Source organism: Pagrus major, chromosome 21 (genome assembly GCF_040436345.1).
Source record: "Pagrus major chromosome 21, Pma_NU_1.0".
Taxonomy (NCBI): domain Eukaryota; kingdom Metazoa; phylum Chordata; class Actinopteri; order Spariformes; family Sparidae; genus Pagrus; species Pagrus major.
The window spans coordinates 5,092,145-5,109,739 of record NC_133235.1 but is presented as its reverse complement, the minus strand read 5'-3'; the positions used below and the strand labels follow the sequence as shown (position 1 = coordinate 5,109,739).

Sequence of the window (17,595 nt, the reverse complement as noted above, 5' to 3'; positions counted from 1 at the left end):
GATTTGTGGAACATTTGATTCGACTTGATTTTTAAAAATAAATAGAGATATTTAAAACATATACATGTAAAACACAATTTAAAAATGTAATAATAATAATAATAATAATAATAATAATAATAATAATAATAATAATAATAGGGTTTTAACCACCTCGTCCTCTTTGTTAATATTAACACATGAAAGTGTGTGTGTTGTTTTTAGCGACACTTGTTGCTTTAATCAGCGGGAAAAGCTTTATTCTCACTGGACTGTCATGTTAAAGGCTGACCTCAGGGCTGCGCGGTAATATCACAGCATCCTGGGCTATATTATTGTTGATGTAGTATCTATGATAAATTGGTCTTGGACTATATTCAAATAACCAGGAGAAACTCACTCGATTTCTGAAACCTGCTGCCACTGAATGACTCGAGCATTTGATTAAACAGGCGCTGCAGCATTTCATCCTACCTGCCGCTGGTGAAGAGAAACTGTGCAGCCTGCAGGTTTTAGCAGGTGTGTTGGAGAAAAAACGCATACAACTGCGGACAACTGCGAGGTCACGTTGACGCGTTCTAATTTAAAAATATGGTTCTGGATTCAAAGTTCTGGATTTTTTTTTGTTGTGTGTGTGTGTGTGTGTGTGTGTGTGTGTGTGTGTGTGTGTGTGTGTGTGTGTGTGTGTGTGTGTGTGTCACTACTCAGTGTCAGGGCGGTCTGACGGACAGAATCTGATCCGTATCTTCACTTCATCTTCACACACGAAGTGAGTCATTCCAATAATCCGTTCAGACCTGTCAGAGAAACATTGAGTCCCTGCTAAACAAAGAAATCATAATTGACAGATTTGTGGACGGAGTCTGGTGCAGAGAGCAGCCGGTGTCAGTGCGGAGTTGAGATGTAAATTCAGCCCGGACACTGGAGGACAGGAGGCGTGGCGTTCTGGGGGATTATCTCGAGGTGCGCCTCGCGGACCGAGCTGTGATTGGTTGGCGCTCCTGGCAAACGGCACGCGACTATGGATGTCGCTATAAAGAAGTCTCGCGTGCCGGTTCTTCAACTAAAACTAACTGTGTTGACCGTGAGCCGCGAGCACAGAGCAACGAGTTGATAAAAGAAGTAAAAAGGTGTCATTGTCTCCGCAACAACAGGACACAAAGATGGACACCGTGCTGGACCCTTTCTCCGGACTCGACTCTTTCTCTTCCCCTCCTTATTTCGACGATGATGAGTTTTTCACCGACAACTCCTCTAGAGACGGACACTTGGACACTGATGACTTTCTGGATGACGACGTGGACTTCCTTACCAGTCATTTCCAAGACTATTACGGCAAAGACTGCGGCGGCAGAGCAGCGCCTCACGATGGAGACTACGACATCGGCAACCTGTCCTTCTCCTCCTCGTCCTCCACCTTCTCCTACGGCTGCGCCGACAGCACAGCGGACATGTCTCCTCCAATGGGCCATCACGGCGGGCCGCTGAAGCGGAGGAGGCGGATGAGGTCTGAGATGGAGATGCAGCAGCTGAGGCAGGCGGCCAACGTCCGGGAGCGGCGGAGGATGCAGTCCATCAATGACGCGTTCGAGGGGCTCCGCTCCCACATCCCGACCCTGCCCTACGAGAAGAGGCTGTCGAAGGTGGACACTCTGCGGCTCGCCATTGGCTACATTAACTTTCTCGCCGAGCTCGTGCAGTCTGATCTGCCCATCAGAAACTCCAACAGCGAGACGCACGCGCAGCCAAAGAAGGTCATCATCTGCCACAGAGGAACAAGTAGGTCCATTTACAGATGACTGTTTTTATTTTAACAGAAGTGATGCAGGAGTCATGATGAGGCTCGATGAAAAAGACAAGGACTCATAAACAAATTGTCAACCGTTTCTAAGCGTGCACATATGTTACGCATACAGTCATTTGGTTTAATGCGGGTGTGAACAGTCCTGGTGTGTGGGTGAGGATGATGATAACCTGATATTAACCGCGTCTTCTCTTGTTCTCTCTCCCCAGGGTCTCCCTCTCCCAGCGATCCGGACTACGGCCTGCCTCCCCTGGCCGGTCACTCTCTGTCCTGGTCGGATGAAAAGCAGCTCCGAGAACAGAACATTATCCGCACCGCCAAGGTCTGGACACCGGAAGACCCCCGAAAACTGCACACCAGATCGGGCCTCACAGACATTGAAAACGAGCCTCCTTTCGGCCTTGTGGCCTGAACAGAGACACCTGTGACTCGTCCTGTGAAACACACATTGTAAATGTGAAGACTTTAGTGGATTATGTTAATGTCTGTTAATGTGCACCTGAAAGCGCGTTGTGAAACTGTGAACACCATGTGAGCTCACTGTATAGTTTGTATTTAATGCTGTAAATAGTTTTATCACGTTGATAATTTTATTTTTGTAATTCAGGCAACTGGCAATCATGTATTTATTTTTTTCCACAAGTGATAATATATGTTTTAATTTAATTGTAATGAATGAGAGACAAACAATATATTGTTGTACGATGATTTATATTTATATTCACTCGGCAAATAAAAGCACTTACTGATAAAAACAATATGCATTTTTCTTTTTATTATATATATTGGTGTTATTGTTATCTGATCAAATATGAAGCAAGATGTTCAGCAGCAACATGTTTCATTACATGATTCTACAATAACTGTTGAGCATGAAGCTTCACCAGCAGCCCAGCAGCCTGACTCAATGACAACATTTCTGCAAACCATTAATATGTTCAAATCTGCACATGTCATAGGAAACGTAGCATACTGACATATCCATCACATCACGTTTGTTACCTGACTTTCATGTTGGGAGGTGCAGCCAGTGACCGCAGTTCGTGTCTGTGTTTCCACATTTTGGATACTTTAAGGAGACCTCGGGCAACATGATCTTTTATGAACTTAACTAAGTGTTTGTTGTGCCTAAACCTCAGCAGACAATAAGCACAGCATTGTGACGAGAGAAAAATAGAAAATTGAACCTAAACAAACGAAATGTTACAGCATAAAGAAAAGTTTTCACCGATCTGTTTTGCAGACATGTATTTTTATTTGGATGATTGGGTTGTTCATTTCTGACTTTGGAAAAAAAGGTTTGACAGAAATCCTTAGAACAAGGTTCACTAATGATTTAACTGAGGAGGTTAACGATAAAACTGGACTGCATGGAGCGGCTCCTCCGGTAGCCTACATGTACAGTCCTACTTTTTGAGATGGAAACGCAAAACGAAGTGAAAAGAACAGACTGCTTGGTGAAACCAGGGTTACCTGGAAATTTGGCTAAACTTTTTTAGGAGACAGAAGCAAAAGTTTTTTATTCTGAAGCTAAACATATGAACTTGTACAAACTGCATGTCTGTGTTTATTATTATCACCAGCTCAAATTCAAACCTGGTGTTGTTTTACAGTGTAAATGTTGGTCCTTCAAATAATTCATGTTCATTAAACACACATATCATGCTGGCAGATAAATAGATGAAGGGTCTTGTTATGCCTCATATTACATCATATCATTATGACTCGTGCTCACGTGGTGCTGTAAGATGCCAGCCACTAAAGAGGTCACTTTGAACTACAAGTCTAGAGGGGAAGCTAACAGTTAACCCAAACTAATATTGCGACATAAATATGCTAATGAGATGCTAATGAGAGGACACAGTATACCCACAACAGCTGAAGGTGTTTAAAGCGCAGGCGGGCGTGCAGCAGGGTGGGAGGCTGCGGCTGCTGAATGCTGCTCTGTGCTGCCAGGTGCTGCCGGGACAGATTTTCCCGTGGTAGCGGCATCCCTCCAACATGTGCCCCCGCGGCCTCCTCTGCGCTGAGGCCGCCCCCACACCATCCACACTCCGCGTTTATATGAACCATGTTGGGCCAAAGGCTGCAAACACAAGGCTGAGGCGACATGCGCAGCACTGCTGCAGGGCCGCTGTGAGCAGTGTGACAGTTTGGAATTTAAAACCCTTCCGCATACAACAGGTGGGTCTGCTCGTAATTCTTTTGATCAGAATTATTATTTGATGATTCTCATGTGTTTTGATTTTTTTCTGTACAGCCAAAGGGTCTTTTCAGGTCTTTCATTTTCTCAGAAAGCCACATACGTGTTAACCTCATTTATTTGCAAGTTGAGGGAGCTCCTGTTTGTCTCTCTCTCCTCAGCAGACTCCGGCTCCTGTGAGTAAACCGCTCCTCATTACCAGCGCGACAGGAGCATGTAATCCCATTACAGCCATTAGAAAGTCAAATGTTAGCGAGTCAATGCTGGGCCGCTCCGTCTCTTTGGCACAGGGGCCGGTTCTGCTCTGATTGTGCGGCAGCAGAGTCGGGGGTTAAAACAGTGGTAGCATTGTAGTTCCTCGCACCTTAACGCCTTTGTGCCGGTGATGGTTGTTAGTGAGCGGAGCGCAGAGCGCCTCTCCACATCCTTTGGTGCGCTCGCAGCCAAGCGGAAGGGACAGACTGAAATACTCTCGGCTATCTTGTCACTCCGGCTACGGGCTTGGCAAGGCTTAAAAGGACACGAGCATTTCACTGTGACAGGTTTTATTTCCTTTAGTTCTCAGCGGGCCTGAACATTAGAGGGCCACGCCAAGCTGTAATTTGTTGGAGAAAGGCTCGGCGCTGAACTCAAAGGCCGCTGTTTCACCATATAGAGACGCGGCGCGCTTTACACTAGACAGCCGTACTCTGACCACAGCGCTGTGACAGGAGGATATATAGCCTATTTTATGGCCGATTATTACTGAGATTAATCTCTGAATTCTGAAAACTAATTCTGATTTTTTAAAAAGGAATCAGATTATATTATATATAGATTTATATATATTATATATAGACTCAGTAATTTAAAGTCGTATGTTTTAAATTCTGAAATTCAAACTCACAGTTCTGAGGGAAAACCAGGGTTATAAGTTCTTCCACAGAGGTGTCATATCCAGGTATGTTACAATTCATTCAAATAAACGTTTAACTCTCTAAATGTGCATAACCACAGCCAGTCACTGCTGAAGACATCAGTTCAACAGAAAACAATTTAACTTTATACTTCATTAAATATCGCAGACAGATATCCTCTGATGGATATCTGATGGCTGCTGTTACTCTGCCGGTCATTATCTAATAATCCATAAATACAGATTTAAAAACCCAAACAGCATTATAATTACGACTGCACATTAACTCCGGAGAATAGTCTTTAAAATGGGGTCCTTGACTTTTAATAGTTTTGTACAATTAATTGCCAATAAATGTTCTCACCTGTAAAAGTATGACCGCAGGACTTGCACTTTAACTCCTTTGTGCCACATAATAAACAATGTTGACATTGTGCCTGTGAAGCATTTTAGGGGCATACGGAAGCGAGTGAAGGCCACTTTGAAAATGATATTTAAGTTCTGCCTTTTTTCCTTCAGAATTCTGAGAAAAACTCAGACCTCAGAAAAAAAGTCTAAACTAAACCTTTCAGTGTGGCCCTAATGCTCTTCCGTACTTTTTAAACCCCCAACAGTTGTTGTCTGTATTGTCTCAATTTCCTTTAGCTCAGAGGCTACTTAATACACCATAAATGAAGTCGTACAACATATAACTGTAGGACCAAGCTCTGCTTTAACCTTAAACAAATATTTCAAGCGAATTTTAATGAGCTTTATAGTAAACATTTCACATTAATTTCCAGGTGTTACGTGTAATAACTATATTACATACACGATATACAGGCTACCTTTGAACAGCAAACCCCAAACTTTCCTCCCAGCTCACAGCTGGGTAAATTCTGTTATTAATGGGCACAAAACCAGGAAATATATCAATGGGTTATTTTCCTTCTTTCATGCAGAGACACTTGTTGCTTTTTGCCTTTAAATGACAGAGCTTTGCAGCGGTCCAGTCATTCTCTCGAGGGTCTTTTGATGTCTTAAAAGCAGGAAGATGCCAGTGATTGGCAATTTTACGCACCAGTGGCTGGCAGTGTGGGTATTGGTTAGCGCCCATGGCTAAAGAACGAATATAACCACCAAAAAAGATAAGAGGCAATCAGGTTCAATACTTCTGCAGTGATTAAAGAGGCGCCAGCGAAGGTGTGAAGCTTTAGTTAAACTGCTTTGACTGATACACGAATCAGCGGAAAGTAAGAGGTTGTATCGCCTCTAATGCTGTCAAATCCTCTTTAAGGCCGTATGTTAGCGCGCTGGGAGAGACGCCGAACAACAGCCACAAATCGGCTTGATTTGCAGATTATCTCGCGGCGGAAACACAGCCCCTTTGGTCATCTTTAATACCTCTGACTCCTGTTTTTTCTGACCAACTTGGCATCAGTGTGCCAGCTGTGAGGCTGACGTGGTCAGACTCCCGGGTCTCTGCCGGACGCTCAGTTTCGCTTTGCAGGGGGTGTGATGCGTGTACTCGGTGAGCCGCTGGTAACCAACAGGTGTCTGCTGGGTTCACTCTGACAGAGGAGGAAGCAGAGGGAGGTGTGTGTCAGGGAGGGGAGGTAGCTGGGATCACTCTCCCCTCCCGTGCGCTCTTTTCTTTCAGACGTGACCTTCCAATCTAAATTACATCTTTATGAGCGCTTCCTTGTCCCGCTGGAACAGATCGGTCTCCGCCGTGTTCTCCGGGGATGCACCTGGTAGTTCAAACTTTGTCTCTTTTCATGTCCTTGCGCCTGAGTCCCTGGACAGCAGCTGCCTAAAAGCAAGCAAAGAGAGAGGCCCTTGCAGTGTCTTCGAGATGGGTTGGCACCGTTTTCCACGTCTTTAATGTTCCATCAGCCTTTGTGCAGGACACAATATGGCAACTGTAAAGCATGACGTTTTGCAATAATAAAACACATTTTCAATGATGTGACACCAGGCTGAAAGCGCAGCGCGGGCCAGCCAGGCTGAACATGTCCCTGCGTTTGTTTTGTGCGCCCGCAGCTAATTAACAGCGAGGGCTTTTCGCCGCGCCTTGATAAGCCAATTAAATTTATGTCTTCTGTTTTTTTTTTCTTCAGGAGAGAAAGGAGGTGGATCTGGTGTGTTCTCCTTCTCGGACCGGCCATTTTATCTTGCCATCACCTGGCGCTTTCTCCACAAGAGAGCAAACTGTCCCCGGTGCCCCCGGAGCCATACGGCTCTCACCATCCTGCACCATTGTTTCCCGCGTTGATCAGTCATTACCGGGATTTAACAAATCCTCTATTTGCTATGTTTTGTGTCATATTTTCATCAGCAAGATTAAGCAGATGCTGCGATTGTACAATCCAAACTGTAGGGCTACTCAAGGCTGAAAGAGAGACAGCCACTCGGTTGCGAGCGAGGGAGAGAAAAAAAGCTTTGGGCACATCTTCAGAGGAATAAAACATTTAGGAGCCATAAACAGACTTCAACCTGCTCTATTTCAGCCTTTGTGTTGTTTGTGAATAATTAATGTTAATAGGGACAGGTTTGTATACTTTGAATGCGGGACCACAGGTGCGGAGTGACAGGATGAATAACCGGCCCTGATTTTTGCCAAAGCTCGAGGGCTCTTGTCCAGGGTCTCCAAGCTGATGGAAAATATTGTCATCTCTTTGATTCGCAGCATTACTTTCACCGAGAACAAAGCCGGGTGATGAAAAGCTTATGTTGGAGTGAAACAGGCGATGACGGTGGCCGCTTCAGACTCCTGAAAGAAAGAGAAAGGGGGCGAGTCAATGGCAATGCGCGCTTTTGGTTTTGTGCGCAAGTGCTCCATCTAACTCAAATAAAGGAGCCTTTCCAACTTTTAAAGGACCACTTTTTGCCTTTAATAAAGGCTGGACGGCTGTAGCCATTAAGCATATGGTGCTAAGGCGCTGGTCTTTTGTCCCCGTGAAGCCCTTGAGATACTAACTTGTGTTCTTTCCGGGATATTTAACTTCTCAAAAGCTCCAACTTTATGCGCCGGCAACAAGTGGCTCCGGGGCGCACGAGCAGCTTTGCCCATTGAGAGAAGCAGGGTGGCTAAGACAGAAGAGTTAGTGAGTAAATAATTAGAGGAGGGTTTTTTTTCTTTATCACACACACGCTGTCGTACATTTTAGGGACATTTATATTTCTGAGCACGGAGAGAGATGCGTTAGCTTGGATTTGTTCCAAAGGACTGTTCTTGTTGCGCATGGATATCCATGGCAACGCATGCACAGACCGGGGATGAAGCGAGTGCGCATGGAGTCAGTTTGAACTCCCTTAGAATGAGAGAATAAAATACACTCTGCTACTCATAAAATTCACTGTTGGAGCCCCCCTCAGGGTACATTGTGTTTGTTAATAAAATATCAGCTGGTGCTATAGTGAACAAATAAAATGTGAATTCACGTGAGAAAGGATGACTGAGAATATGTCAATATTAAATGTTTGCCTATGAACCTCCTATAAAAATGACATCCTCCGTATAAACTCTGATTTCGGCTGCAGTGCGTTCATGCGTAAAAGCTGTCGGCCTGTTTCCACTGTCGCCTTATTGCGTAATGATGCGTCTGCTGCGCGCTGGGATAATTCAACTACAGTTGGCTGCATCTTACTTCCCCATGAAAGCACCTCAGACATGTGATATGCTGCACTAACAGATAGGACCAATTTTATGGTCAGCGGCGGTGGTCAGTGTGATGGCCCGTCCTGGTGTCACACATCCACTGACAAGTTCAACGTATAAATCCAACACCATCACACCAGCAATTCAACAAGTACGATGTGTATAGAAACGTTCTCGCGTGGAAGCTGTAAATAAATAAATAAAAATAAGTGTGCCGAAATGACAGATAACAGCATAGTAAAATAAAACGTGTCTCCATCTGATATGTTGACGTATTGAAACACAATTTTTTAAGGCAAAAATGTCGCTGCCTGCTGCTTTTGTTAGGCTTATATCACAGCCTACCAAAAATTAAGGAATAGCCTACCCTTTATATTACTTTGCAAAAAGACGTATTCTTAAAGTGCTCCTTGGTCTAATTCGAAAAATGAGCTTTTTACATTTTTCCTTCAGTGAAATGTATATCATCAACCTCCCTCTACAAACAAAGTCGGAGCCTGAACCCGTCCTATTTGGAAAAATTACTGAATGGACATTTCGCTAAAATGGGTATGTGTGAGTGTTTGTGTGTGGTGTAGTGTGACGGAGCCAGTTGGCCGCCTCTGGCCTCTGAAAACCCCCCTGGTGGACGGAACACGGCGGGCTGACCTCCGCGCCAGAGGACGGGGGATGCGCCTTTGACTGAATTAGCCATAAAGACGTCTTGCTATGATCTTTGTTGCGGCTGAAAGCAGGGTGGATATGAGAGGCATTGTGCACAGCTTTTGCGTGCCCCATCATGAAATATTACAGTCTATTCACGAGGAAACTGCTTTGAAAAGATATGGAAATGAAGCAGACGGGGCTGATACCAGAGCTGGTTTTTAAAACAGGAGACAACAAGTAATAAATAATGTTATAATAAATAAGTAGGTAAACACTTCTTACATATCCCAGGGAACAGAAATGATCGCAGGCTCTGAGCAGACATTCATGAATGCTGAGGAGAAAAGCTCTACCTCAGCGAGCAACCTGCACGCCTTGACAAATGATTCATTTTCTTTTTTAAGTCTTTAAAAAATCCCTGAATAACTCAACAAAAAAGTGATAAATTACAAATATGCAAATTTCAGTCACGGCCGTTTGTACGTGTGCGTCTCCATCCATCTCCTACATTCTGCGCTGCTGATCCCCGTCGTGCGGTAGAGGACACTCAGCTCTTTTGTTCCCTCCAACACTGACTCCAGCCTCCAGGGACGGGAAAGTTTCTTTTTTTTTTTTTTTTTTTTTAGTTTTTAGTTTTTATACCCCCACCCCCACGCCCATCCCTTGCCCTGTCAGTTGCCAGGCTTCAGAGGTGTAAAAGCATGCATCATTTTTCACCAGCTCTCCGTTTTGATATCGACAAAGGCGGCTGCTATGGAACAGCCTCTCCGCTTGTTCGCTGGCTTGAACTTCACTGATGTCCGACTGCTCTCTTTTCCTCGTCTGAACGCGGCGCAGCGGGGATGGATTTGCAAGACAAATGCAGCTGTGTGTGTGTGAGGGAGTCAAGTGGCACAAAAAGGCCGTTTCAGTCAGCCGATGGGATGGAGAAAGTCAGCATTATGCAGACGTCAAATCAATCAAAAACAAAAGCCCGCATGCAGAAAATACTGACTTTATGGTGTTGAAATTGTGGCTGATTTTTCTGTCACACTGGGAAGACTGCAAAGTGAACCGGACCGTTGTTGTAGATCAGACAGTTTAAGATAATGGTTCAAATGTTTTACTGCATTCATTCCGAATCCTCCAGATTCTGCCTTTTATAAAGGAGTACATCTCTCAGCCTCAACAAGTGGCAGTTCCTCAGTGACTGTGGCTCTTCTGCAGGAAGCTGAGGAGGACTTCATCTCATTTATGTGCGTGATTTCAAGAGCACGAAGAATATATGTATTAAGGATTTAACCAGAATTTGTCGAAATGTATTTAAAACGGCTTTATACAAACCATTTCCTAAAAGCAGAAATAAAAACCCTGCACTCACATTGTTGACTGAAATAAGCAGTCTATCTATAAAGTGTGAAAAATGAAAGTACTGAGTGTGAACTCATCGCATTTATCAGAGTAATGATCAGATCGGATGTGGTGCTGACATTCAGCACAGGTCAAACAAAACAAGCCATTTGTGCCAAGTTAGAGTAAAAAAAAAATCTTAAAGGAAAAGTTCGCCCAAAAATGAAAACTCAGTCATTATTAAGTGTTAGCGCACCCTGTCTGAGGTGGCTGCACGAGCTTCAGGGTGTAAATACCGTCTTTTTAAATCAATTTGGGATGTCACGGCTTCTGGAGATTTGTATTACACGAGCTGTATGGAGTCATATAATGTTTTTTTTCTTTATGTTTTAGCGACTTCAGTAGCTCCAGAAATGTTTTGTGGACTCCGACACCTCACCCGGCTCTCCATCACCATGGGGCTGAATAGATAATGACTAAATTTTCAATTATGCGCGAGCGTTTCCTTTAACGTTCTCCTTTTAGAAATTATATTACAATGCGTTCACATACAGACTGGAAGAATCAGGCTCAAACCTCAGGGCGACCTGAGCCACACTACTCTGGGCACTAATACCAAAGAGAACATGTCCATGTCTGCAGCCAGCTTCACTTGCACGATTGAAGAGTGAGAACACTGAGAACATTGAATCCAGTGTGAAACACAGGCTTCCCAATGCTACAATATAAATTCATACAAACTATTAATAGGTAGATTCCAGTGAGATTTTTAAATATTTTTCCTTCACTGCCAACCTAATTAAATCCAAATAAACATTAGCACCAGCCTTCTTCATACATCATTTCAGACACTGGATGAGCGTTTCTCTGTGAAATATAGCGGTGCTCTAGAGGTAAAATATCAAAATAGTCAAGTAAAAACTGTATTTAAACACGGTTTATCTGTAAGATCATAATACGCTTTGTCATTAGCACTAAGTTAAATATCCCTGTCTAACTGTTCCCTGTCTCTCTCTGCAGCTGAACCCCAGCCGGCTGTGCTGTAAGTCACAGCTCGGTGGCTGGTGGCCAGTGCTGACTGGGAAGACTTCCAGCCTCAGAGGGACTGTGATTAACCCAGGAGCGGTCAAACTCGGCAGGACGCCCTCCACAACCAGCCACTGCTATTTATCCACTTTCCAATGAAACCAATTACTTTTACAGCAAGCCTCGGAGCCGACACTATATGTGTTGTTCTAGCAGACCAATAGAGTATAGCTGTGAAAGGAGAGGCAGACGTGAAGTAGGAAACCCTCCTGAGCTGCTTCAACAGGCTGTAAAATATACCTAAAGTCAGTTCCCATGGTAACTAACTGATGTGTGGGAGAAGCCAGAAGGACACACAAAACCTTTTCTAAAACTCACCTATGTTATATGTATTTCTACTCATCTTCTGGTATTAGAGCAGTTGTAATAATAGGAATTGTAGCCAAGGATGAATCCACATTTACACTTTTATTTTGCATTGTGATTACTGTTTGAATGACTGCAGAGCATTAAAGTGAGCCCGCTCCTCATTATATCTATTTGTATGACTGTTTTTATTGAGTTGAAGTATCCTAACACTATTAATGCATATTTTACTGCACTTGCAATAAGTCATACATTAATGAACATTTTCCAAAGCATGCCATAATTTAGACTTTTTCACAATGTGTTTCCAAGTCTGCCAAGCATCTCTTGGTTTTCATTGATTTCCTTTCTGATTCAGTTCCCGAGTATTAAATACAGAGCAGTAGGGATGATTTATTTTTATAGGCTAACATGGAAGCTAGCATCGCCCTGGTCCCTCCACAAAAAGCCCTCGGGCATTCTCAATTGGATTTTTATCATAAACTTGTGTTTGTGTCAAACACAAGTTTATCATGCTTACATATTTTGTTCATCCAGATAATCTTCAGATGAACACCACTTTGTGATTTTGAAGTAAATTAAAAGTGTAGCAGTAAAAAGCTAATGTTAGGCTATAAACAGACGACATCACGGTCACATGACTTAAACGTCACCACCACTGAGCGTCTTACTACACAATTACTATTCAGGTTTTCTATAAACTGATCAATGTACAAGTTGTAAAGTCAGAGTTAGAACAGTGTGTAACTAAAGTGGGCCTGTAAAGACGGACTAGTGAGTAGATGAGTCTCCGTGTTCGCTGTGACCGCTCACCGTTTTTAACACATGCGTTAAAATTCACAACTGGGGTGTTCACTGACATAGTGTGTCTGAGAACAAAATGTGAAAATCTATTAGGCCTGTTAACCACGGACCTTGTTTCAGGCATTTAACCAAAAACCCATTCAAAAAAAACCCATTGACTTCAAGACGAGGGAACCGGAAGTGCAACAATGCTGACTTATTCCTGGGGGTTGCGGCACTCTGTGACCTCGCAGGAACGTTAAACTTATTTTGAAGTAAACCGTTACTGAGTTTGGATGAGTAGGGTTTAAGTGCAGCTCTGTCCATAGCACTAAAAAAGAGCAGAGATCTATAGATAGACAGACAGACAGACAAACAGACAGGACCTAGCCTACTGTTTTTTGTGGATGTAAATAGAACTGTCATCCCTAATTCAATTTCTCTTCTACATCTTAGCAAAACACAGGAAGGAAAAATGATAGGATAGTGGATAGCGCTATAATCAGCTGCTTATAGTGAATATTATGAATGATTAATGAATAATGATCTGTGATTTTTATGCATTTCATGACTTTATTTCTTCCTCTGGTCACTGGAGCAGCAGCCTGTCTGTGTTCTGAGACCTCCTCATTTACAAATGAAGCATGAGATGTCCTCACGATATTATCTCCTGCTCACCAGACACTCTGTTTGTTTTTTTGCCTTTAGGGGCTCCGTAAAATTCTTACTTTATTGCTCAGAATTCTGATCCTAAAGTCACAATTTCATCTAATCTCAAAATTTCTACTTTAAAGGTGCACTCTGTAGTTTTGGGACAGAAATGTTAATGAGCAGAGAAAGATTTTCATTGGCTGATTTTTTTGTCTGCCTAAACAAACTAAATAATCAAACTCTCTTTGTTTTCATGACTGAATAAACTGAATAAACAAACTGACCTTAAAGGACAACACAGTTTATACGGTTTTACTTTGTTTATATGTGGCGGACCCTGCCACCTTTCTAGCTTCAAACAGTGTTCTGGGACCTTATTTTCCTGTGAGAACAGCTGGTTTCTTCACTGATGGAAAAATGACACATTTCTGAGTTTGTATTATTACCTTAAAAATATTGTAAATATTAAAATTCTGAGTTTAAATTTCTTCTCCAAACCTACATAGTGCCCCTTTAATCATAGTCGCACAATTCTATGGGTAAAGTCAAAATTCTGAGAGAAAAGTCCGTTCTTGTACTTGTCATCTACATAATGAGAATATTATAACACAGGAAGTCACAAAAGTGTACTTCATAAACAGCAATTTTCCTTTACTGGTACAGGATTCTCCAGACTGTGTTGACATTACCACCTCAAATAAGCTCAAGGAAAATGCAGATTTGAGTGCTGACAAAACAAATGAAGGGTGGAAGGTGTTTCTCTGCATCAGAATCCATGTCAAGAGTCGGATGAGTGCTGGTTTTATTGCGGCGGCATCATGTTGTGCTGAGGGTTAGAAGGGTGGCATCTGTCTAATAAATGTCATGTAAAAGTGTTATTGGGTTACTAGTTGTTAGTAATGTAGTAAGCAGAGGAGAAGGGCAGCTGGCACAGCTAATAAAGCAGTCATATCCCCAATCACTGGCCAGCCTAATTGACAGCCACATGAAGAGAGAACAGCTAATTGATTATAGGCTTGTCCTATTGACTGATGGGAAATGAACTCTGTGTGTGAGTGAGTGTGTGCACTTGGATTTCTCTTTTTAGGAAACACTTTGGTCTATATTTCTCCCCTTATTGAAAGTCCTCGGTCCTAGCGACATAGCGGGGGGCCCTCAGACTTCCAAATACAGCACCTCCATGGCGGCATCGGATTAAAGTATTGAGGGGTTTCTTAGTTATAGCTTCTCCTGCTCTGAACTGGGTTCACTGTAAAGAAAGGTCTGTGTCATGCTCTCATCCCTGCCCCTCTTTTTAAGTCTGTGAGCTGCTCCTGTCAGAGAAAATTCCTTTAAAGAGCCTTGTTGGCATTCCTCTGTGTTTTGTGAACCACAAAGGCACAGAAGCTGCAGATCACTCGTCATTCTATCAGTCAGACACTGGCTGCAGCAGCACAGGAGGACGGTAGAAAGTTCACCATTCAGCACAGTAATTGTCTGTTACAGCTTTGGGGTAATGAATTGTAACTCACTCATTACAGTTAATGAACTGTACTTGGCAAGCTTTTGACATAGCAATGCAGATGTGTTGCTGCAACAGGCTAGCATTCTGTCTCAATGCATTGGGGTGGCAAGAGTCTAAAACAACAGCAAGTGAACAGATGAAGATGGAGAGTATTTTCTAGTTTTAGGGCTACTAGATGTAAAGATGATAAAAACCTTTGCCTTTTCCTGTCCTCATCTTCAGGAACGAAGGACATGGACAATAATGAAATTATAATTGAAACAAGACTAGTTCAAAGCCCTGTTAATGGCAGCATTTTGTATATAGCCCACAACCAAATATTGCTGGATAATAATAATTGATAATAATTAAATTTATATAGCACTCTTCAAAAACATGAAAACAGAACATAGACATTGCAGTCAGGAGGAAATAAAAACACACAAAAAACAATAAACAGAATCTTAAAAATAAATATATGAATAACTCTTATTCATATATTTATTTTTAAGATTCCGTTTAAACAAAAAACACTAATTAAAAGCCATTTCATAAAAAATATGTTTTAAAGATATTTAAAGGAGGACACAGGGGTGGCTTCCTTGATTCTCAATGGAAAATTTTTCCACATGGTGCATGCCCTCCCACCTTCTGTCTCAGGCCTTGGCCTGGGAACCAAGAGCGGCAGCTGGTCTGCAGATCTAAGAGTTGGAGTGTAAGGGGTTGAAGGGTCAATATTGTAAAAAGGAGCAAGGCCGATCAGTGATTTAAAAAGACGCAATACAATTTTAAAATCAATTCCAAAAACCACGGGTAACCAGTGCGATGAGGTAAGAATTGGGAAAATATGATCATATTTTGCAATATAAAGTCAACTGTGTGATTTGTTAAAAATGTTTAGAGAAAATTAGGTGGTTCCATCACAACCTTTAAATTCCATTTTGCTGCATAAACTGCATTAGCACTGAGCACTGGCACTGGATGCACATTATGGAGTGGTACAAATAAGAACTACAGATCCCAGGCTGTTTGTGTAAGGAGTTCAAACTTTGTACCTGACAAAATTCTAATGCTCTAATTCTCAGCTAATTCTCTGAGGAGCATGAATGTACTCAGTTCATTTTTACATTTATATAGATTTGGGATAATCTTATGAAAAAGCTGAACAAATGACCTGACGGTTGCAATAGCCAAAGTGTTACCAAAACAGGGCTTATCCTCCAAGTTCCCATAGTTGACTTACTTCCTGTGCAAAGTATCACTCTGCCCACCATGGTCAGATTATGAGAAATGATTAATACTTCAGAATTCTATCTCTTTAAATTAGATTTTTTTTTTTTTTTTTTGTTGTTTGTTTTTTCACTAGAAATATCTAACCAAATCAAACCTTACGGTTGGCCAACTTTGGCCCATGGGCCCCACATTGGGCTGCTCTGATTTAATCTATTAAGATAATTTCATATCGTATGTCAAAGAGTTCCTATAAACAATGGAAGAAGCATACTTTATGTATAACTACCAAAAGTATGATTTTTGTTCAAACACTTTATACTAACCATCGTCAATAGATGTCAAATTAATAGTTAATTAAACTTTAGTCAATAGTTATGTGACTGTTAACGAACAATGACATGTTTTATAAACCATTTATTAAGCAAAAGTTTATTGTGAAGTGGGAACTGATATTCATAATAATTTGTAAATGGTTAATAAATACTGTGTAATTCATTTTAAAAAAATTATCTGGATGACCATTATAAAATGTATAAACCTTTACAAATGCTTAATATGTGGATTGTAAAGCATTTCATTGTTACATAACTTTTATTTAGCTACTGTATCTGTGTAACATACACCTGGTCACAGACCATTTTAAAATAGATTCGAACTCTGAGGTGAATTTCAGAATTTAGAGAGTTTTGCAAATTCTTATTGGAGGTCAGAAGATATCAAGGAATTTAACAAACAAGTTGTATGTTAATTGGGAGTGCAGGAGAATGTGGTTTCACACATTCATTGCATTAGATGTTTTCAGCTCAACTGGAGTGGAAAAACAATGTTAATCAAGCAGGAAGTCTATTAAAGTCTGTGAAAATTTAGCTCAGGACCTTGGAGAGAGTTTGTTTATTCAGACCTTATAAAGATCACAGTGCAAAAAACTTTTGTGAATTGATTTTGCTTTACTCTGTCATCTCCATGCTGCATACAGATCGAGTTGTTACTTACACTGCAGAAGTTAAATGTCTTTTCTCACTTGTTTTAAGAAAATAGTGTTACTACATAGAAAGGACTTGTTTCTAATATGTATTGTCTTGACTGTAATGAATTAAGTCTTTATATTCTTAAAAAAAAGTTTAGAAAATGTCCTACTTGTGCGATAAAACTTTTCCTTATAAAGGGAATGTTTAACTTTCCGCCCATGCCCCATCAATGTTCATACCCTCGTCTGTGAATCACCGCATCCTCCACTTCAAAGACTTCCATCACCGTTATGTTCCACCATAGATTGGCAATTCATTGTGGTTAAAAAAGAGCCATTGGTTTGATCCCATCCCAAGTCATTTTTTTGTTACCTATCAAAATGAATGTCAGGTCCGGCCCATGGGAGGGGCGACATGACATTTCCACGGCAGCTTCTAAACAGGTCAGCCAAGGAAACCATGGAGTCCAAAGCGGTGGGAGGGGGACACTTTCAACCAAAACCGTGTAACTGAATCTAAACCAGTGGTTAAACCCATTCAGCAGTGCAGGAATGGGGAGAGCCCTAACAATACAATACCATTCATAGGCT

At 41.9% G+C, this 17,595-nt stretch overlaps 1 protein-coding gene and 1 long non-coding RNA gene across 2 annotated transcripts; both read left to right on the top strand.

Annotated features, from left to right (window-relative positions):
* Positions 1 to 1,088: 1,088 nt before the first annotated feature.
* ptf1a (pancreas associated transcription factor 1a) lies at positions 1,089 to 2,465 on the top strand. Its single transcript, XM_073491851.1, has 2 exons — positions 1,089 to 1,758; positions 1,993 to 2,465. Exons 1-2 carry the CDS (start codon positions 1,143 to 1,145, stop codon positions 2,193 to 2,195), a joined length of 819 nt encoding a protein of 272 aa, XP_073347952.1. The 5' UTR covers positions 1,089 to 1,142; the 3' UTR covers positions 2,196 to 2,465.
* Positions 2,466 to 3,725: 1,260 nt separating this feature from the next.
* On the top strand, positions 3,726 to 7,360 carry LOC141016902 (uncharacterized). Its single transcript, XR_012180620.1, has 2 exons — positions 3,726 to 3,967; positions 6,981 to 7,360. It is a non-coding gene; the product is annotated as an uncharacterized lncRNA (long non-coding RNA).
* Positions 7,361 to 17,595: the final 10,235 nt, after the last annotated feature.

Excerpts from the sequence above, each read along its gene's own strand:
- ptf1a (XM_073491851.1), top strand. The coding sequence starts at position 1,143 with ATGGACACCGTGCTGGACCCTTTCTCCGGACTCGACTCTTTCTCTTCC. Across the intron at positions 1,759-1,992 it reads CATCTGCCACAGAGGAACAA|GGTCTCCCTCTCCCAGCGAT; the intron begins GTAGGTCCATTT and ends CTCTCTCCCCAG.